The sequence below is a fragment of the Lactuca sativa genome, chromosome 4, assembly GCF_002870075.4.
Source record: "Lactuca sativa cultivar Salinas chromosome 4, Lsat_Salinas_v11, whole genome shotgun sequence".
Lineage (NCBI taxonomy): Eukaryota > Viridiplantae > Streptophyta > Magnoliopsida > Asterales > Asteraceae > Lactuca > Lactuca sativa.
In genome coordinates this window covers 198,061,506-198,068,031 of record NC_056626.2, presented here as the reverse complement: position 1 = coordinate 198,068,031, position 6,526 = coordinate 198,061,506, and the positions used below count along the sequence as shown (strand labels likewise).

At 35.0% G+C, this 6,526-nt stretch overlaps 1 protein-coding gene across 1 annotated transcript; it reads left to right on the top strand.

Annotated features, from left to right (window-relative positions):
• The first annotated feature begins 1,689 nt into the window (after positions 1 to 1,689).
• On the top strand, positions 1,690 to 3,253 carry LOC111888486 (flavonol synthase/flavanone 3-hydroxylase). The gene is made up of 3 exons (XM_023884655.3): positions 1,690 to 2,173; positions 2,551 to 2,872; positions 2,952 to 3,253. The coding sequence occupies exons 1-3, from the start codon at positions 1,815 to 1,817 to the stop codon at positions 3,213 to 3,215; spliced, it is 945 nt and encodes a 314-aa protein (XP_023740423.1). The 5' UTR covers positions 1,690 to 1,814; the 3' UTR covers positions 3,216 to 3,253.
• Positions 3,254 to 6,526: the final 3,273 nt, after the last annotated feature.

The window sequence follows — 6,526 nt, the reverse complement described above, 5'->3', positions numbered from 1 at the left end:
GCATGGTGTTTTTAGGTGTTCGTATTGACTTTCATGAATTTTAGAAGTTGGAGGATAGATTTAGGAAAATTGATCATAATAGCTTTTAAATTACTTTTGGTGTTCTATTAAGTACTTAATGGTTAAGCCTTAAGTTTATCACTTTTAACATGATTGTTGGTTACTTATTAGGATATTGAGATGTGAAATTCAATTTAACTTAAGGGTCGTAATGCTTGGCATAATGAGGGTTAAAAAGTTAAGGATTTTCACATAAAATGCCACTTTTACACTTATTAGGTTCTTTCAGACAATATGACAAACACCTTGTATGCATGAAATCCTACGGTGATCATCAACTCTCTAATAGGGTTCAATCCATCCCATAGAACTTAATAGTTTCATTTATCATTGACACCAACAATTAGCATAAAGAAGGAACGATTCATGACTATAAATGGAACGATGCCAGATTTCACAATATCATGAATCTGACTCATAGTTCGATCAAATCCATCATTTTCCTGATCAGAGTAAAAATCAAACTAGAATGTGCTTTTAAAAACAACCGAAACTAAGCTCAAATTCTATCTCGACATCCAATTCGATGGCGAGCATCAAAACTTGCAAATATTTATGCGTTAAATATCTTGTGTATGAGTTTTTCATGAACACTGGCTTCTGCTTCACTATTCCTCTTCCACCCTGGTTGTTGATTTGCTATGTCCAACGTCGAGATTACGAAGATCTTCGCCATCTACGCTTTTGAAATGAAGAAACTGAGGCTCAGTTGGTCGTTTATTTGGTACACCTAATCAATAAACCCTAACCCTAAAATCCAAAGCATGTGATTGCCACTCAAACCAGATCGACTTTTCGCTGGAGAGATGGGACGGACGGACATGGTTCTGACGGTGGGAGGAGTAGAGGTGAAGGGTATGGCCGTTGATTCCAGGTTTCACGTCGTTTCCTTGGGCCAGTCTAATTAATAAAGTAAGAAATAAACTTTTAAACTTAATGGGTCGTATTTTGATGACGCGCGGTGTTTTATGAATAAATAAGTTAAAATTTTGTTCTCAAATGTTCTCAATTTAAAAAATATTCTCATTTGAACACACACACACACATATATATATATATATATATATATATATATATATATATATATATATATATATATATATATATATATATATATACAATAAAAATTGGCCCAAAAAAATTTATTCCGTATACAGCTGTCCACCTTGTCTCTTCCACCGCGCTCCCATATAAAATTTAAATTTGTTTTGGTGTTTATTTTGTTTAGGTTTTGTACGTATATGTTTTGATACATATAATACATTTTTATTTGAATGTAGAAATTTGTCTTTTATATTTATCCATCAATAAATCCAATCCAATGTCACCGAACTTTTATCTATAAAATTGTAAAAAATCAGCGTGGCAGGCAAACGACTAATTAATAATACCAAGCACATGTGATATATAATTGTTTGTTTTACTGAAATGAAGTCCTTAATAAATAGGATAAGGTTTGTCATTTTGTCATCTAACTTTTATAATATTAAATGTAAATCCTTTAAAATAATTGATTATTAAACCGTTTTTGTGATTACGAAATACCTTTTTCTTCTAATTATTAGCTTTACATATAAGGTATGAAGCATTTAGAAAGGAAAGCACTTAAACCAACATTTGTTTTTCAATTCATTATTCAGTATTTTGATTATAATATTTGAAATATAATATACCATTGACGATGAACAACAATCAAAGGAAACAACAATATAAGGGAACACATCAGAAACACTGATACCGACGAAATAAACACTATGCCAACATCAGCTATTCCTACAGTTGATCTCTCACCATTCTTCACAGCCGGAGATGACGAGTCATGCCGGAAAAAGTGCAAAGACTTGATAGCCGAAGCCTGCAGTGACTACGGGTTCTTTCAAATAGTGAACCATGGCGTCCCACTTGATCTCATCAACCAAGCAATGGAGCTTTCCAAAACATTTTTTAATTACAACGATGAGGTGAAACGTGAGTGTAGTTCCAGCCCAGATTCACCACTTCCGGCTGGCTACAACAAGCAGCCGGATCACTCACCTGATAAAAACGAGTATCTGCTCATGTTCCCACCTGAATCACCTTTCAATGTCCTCCCTACCAATCCTCCTGATTTCAGGTAAATGTTACATCTAAATGAGATTTTTAAATTTACAATCAACATTAAAACAGTAACAACGGTATACAAATCTTGTTAACTCTCCAACTGATCAACTCACTCAAAGTCAACGTCCCTTTTGATCATGGTGTCCAAGAGACATCGCAGTTCCAAGGAGCTTTTGAGGTCTGATGGCGAAAACACAGAGAATGGCCGTTCAGTTTCACCTACCACAACGTGCGTCACTTTGGAAAACTCACAATTAGTATTTTATTGTTTGTTTCTATTCATAACTCAACTGTAGATAATATGTTTTATCTTAGCAATGTATTTAAAATTTTAAAATAACAACATACAGATTGTAAGTTCACCTAATGTTTAACTTAATTAATTTGAAGGAAAATATTAGAAGAGATGTTCAAATATTTCGTGACGACATGCGAAATATTGGAGGCCATAATAAACGATTGTTTAGGCTTACCTCCCAATTTTCTCAAGGAATACAACAATGACCGAAGCTGGGATTTCATGGTGACTATGCGGTATCTTCCAGCAACGGAAAGTGAGAACAATGGCATAACTGAACACGAAGATGGAAACTTGATCACCATTGTTCTACAGGAAGACATCGGAGGTTTAGAGGTATGCAAGGATGGGGAATGGATTCCGGTGATTCCTTCCAAGGGGACTCTTGTTGTGAACTTAAGCGATGTTATTCAGGTAATTAACACTATTCAACTTCAAATATCAACAAGTGCATCATATGTTTTGCAGTTGTTGTTAACAGTGATATTTACAGGTGTTGAGCAATAAGAAATTTAAAAGTGCGACTCATAGAGTAGTGAGACCAAAGGGAAGACACCGGCATTCATATGTGTTTTTCTATAACTTGCAAGGAGACAAATGGGTTGAGCCATTGCCCAACTTCAGTAGTGCAATCGGAGTAAAACCCAAGTATAGAGGATTTTATTACAAGGATTACCAGGCTTTGAGGATGAGAAACAAGACACATCCACCATCGACACCTGAAGAAATCATCCGCATCGCTCATTACGAGATTTAGTAATCTCATACATAATAAAAGATTGTTTGTTTTCTTGCTTTCGTTGTTTGTGAGATTATATTTCGGTACGTTTATAAAGTTGGCAAACATGACTCTTTATAGTCTTTAACCTTAAAGTAATTTCTGGTTGTGTAAAAAGTTATGTAAACTAAGTTGTTCTAATATTAATTTTTTCTTAAAACAACTAACAAATCTTTTTAATCCTACTACTACTAAATATTCAAACACGTAGCTTATTTTCTGGACGACACATTTCCAATACACTAAAACCGCCGGGAAAAAGTCACTTAGGTAGTGTTTCTAATATTGATACAATTATATTTCTCTACATAACCAAGAATCGAGCTCCTATAAAAAATTGGTCCGATTCTAGATTTTGGGTTTGCTGGTTATTACCAACTTTTGGCCACTCCTTTATAAATTGGAATCAAAATCCGAACATTTATATTTGTTTTTAATAATAATTGTTCTTTTAGCACATGTTTGGTTGTATCTTATAAGTTACCTTCAACCTAGCACCAAATTTGATGTTATCATTATTTTTGGACAAAATTATAAAAGTGGTCCATGTGTTTTGTGGAAAATTACTATTTTGGTCCAAAAGGTTTTAGACAAGTATCACCGGTCCAAAACTTTGATTTTGTTGTGAGTTCGAACAAAAAGTTTTGAAACTTTTTATGATGAGGACTTATATATTCTATTTTATTTTCATAATGTTTTTTATTACAAAAATTAGATAAAAAATAAGAAACTAAAACACTCACCCCACCCCACCACACTCACTCTCTCTCTCTCTCTCTCTCTCTCTCTCTCTATATATATATATATATATATATATATATATATATATATATATATATATATATATATATAGTATACATTTTGGCATCTTCCACCAGATTTAAACACCAAAACGCGTCCACAAACTAAAGACACCGTCGACGCCACCCTTTTTGGCTAACCACTGTCGTTGACCACCCTGTTTCCTTCATTCACTAGGATTTTCTCCCTTTTTCTCAGAGCTATGTCTCTAGAAACCCATACAAGGTTTTCGGAGAAAAAGGATTGGAGTACAAGATCAATTGGGTACTAGTTGGCTCTGTCAACTAATCGAGTAGGAGAATGACTGGTGGTTGGGTTTTGTTGCCTTCGGTAGGTGGTCGAGACGAATTGGTATTTTAGCAGGTGGTTGGGGCGGCGTTCTGATTTTCCATTTGTGTCTCTCTTCGTCTACATCCTTCCGATGACGGCTAGATCTAAAAGACGTTAGAACTTTATAGCGTCACCTTTATAACTAACGACGTCACCACAACCCTTTGTCTTATTCGATAGATGAACCCTACATTCTTCGACCACGTCATCTCATTCAAATGAACTTCATTTTCACAAATCTGGAACACCACCTACATCATCAGTTTCATCTTGTTCAGATGAACCGTCGTCGATTCTGAATAGATCTATAAGTTGGTGATGATACCCTATCTTTATCATCATAAAGGTACAAATCCGATGAAAATATGTAAAGAGAGGGTGGGTTACTAGAACGTCATAGTTCGATAAGCAATGGAGAGAGAGAGAGAGAGAGAGCGAGAGAGAGAGAGATTTAGTATGTTAAAAGAGAGGGTGGGTTAAATGGAGAGAGAGAGAGAGAGAGGGAGAGAGAGAGAGATTTAGTATGTTAAAACAGAGGGTGGGTTAGTATACCATGGGTTGAGGGTTGAATTTTTATTTTTTATTTTTCTTTCAATCCACAAAGTATGTAAGTAAATAAAAAAATTGAAGAAAAAAAAACGAAGGGAAAAATTATCATTTAAAAAAAATTAAAAACTGGACCAATCTCGCAACAAACTCAAAGTTTTGGATCGGTGGTGCTAGTTCTAAACTTTTTGGATCAAAGTAAAAATTCTCCGATAAACACATAGACCATTTTTGTAATTTTGTCATTAGTTTTGGTTATAGTCAATTTTAACATTTGGAAAATTTTATTGAAAATGTCTAGCAAAAACCTAAACAAACAAAAACAAAAGCATGAAGAAAATGAAAGACTCGAGGTTGTGCATCCAACACGTCCAATCCGAAGTTACTTTCTTACACCTATTAGAAACCCAAAGATAAGGCGAGCTACAATATTTTAAGGCTAAGCTACAATATTATGGAATAACTCTCCGTTTATAACTCTACTAAAGACACAACTATTCCTAAATACCCACAGTGTAACACCTAGTTTCAGAATGTCTCTAATTTCGGCATAGTGGGTTGTACTTTGATAAAGTAGAGGACTTGGGCTTGAAGGGAATAAAGTTTAGACCTTACTTGGCGTTAATATCACGGGTTAAGTGATTTAATCTCTTGAATTATGTTTTAGAGCTAAAGGGTAGAATAAGAAAGAAACATTTGGACTACTCTTTAGTTAAGTTCGGCATTCAATTAGTTAAATGTAATTAGATAGAACTTTAGGATTTGTCAATACCTTCGCGTGCATATAAGGATGGTCAAAAATAGAGTTGAAAAGAAGAAGTTATGACTGTTTGAAACTGTAATGCGTTTAGGTTAAAACCCGTCACCACACAATGGTGGGTAAGTCACCACGATGTGGCTTCACCTAATGCAACACGCCTTCATTTATGGCCCCACAACGTGGCAGGGTATTGGCCATAACGTGGAGGCCGTGAGCATGCACAACCTGATTTTTCAGGCTTTAAGCCTTATTTAAGAGATGTGATGTCTTAGGTTTGCTCACCTTCAGACTCCATCACATCCCTTTCAACCTAATCAGACTCTGGCCACCATTGTTGACATCTTGAAGCTTTTTCATGTTTTTTTTTGTGGTACTGGAGAAAAAAAAGGTGCGCTTGGTGCATGATCCAACAATCAAACCTCATCATCACCTTCTTACATAGCTTCTGTGCTTTTGTAAGTCCTCAACCTTCTACCTATATATGTTATTCTTTTATATCTAGATTTCCGATGAACATTTCTTCATGTTTGGGATCGTTTGAGTGGATAAATTCCATAATGTTGGCAACTTTATAGATCCTTAAGGTCTCTTGGCAGTTTCTTGTTTTATATCTGTCATATGATAGAGTTTTAATTCCATGAGTGAGGCCTATACTTATTTTTTACCTTTTTTTTTTACCTAACTTGAGTTAAAGGCATGCATTAGATATGTATGTGTAACACCCCGTTTCTGGTACGTATTTGATCTACTTTTATATCATTTGTATTAATGACTCGACGAGTGGCAGCCCTAACTCATTGAGTAGATGCGAGGTTAGGACGCGAGTTTATGTGACCTACTCGCCGAGTCCGCT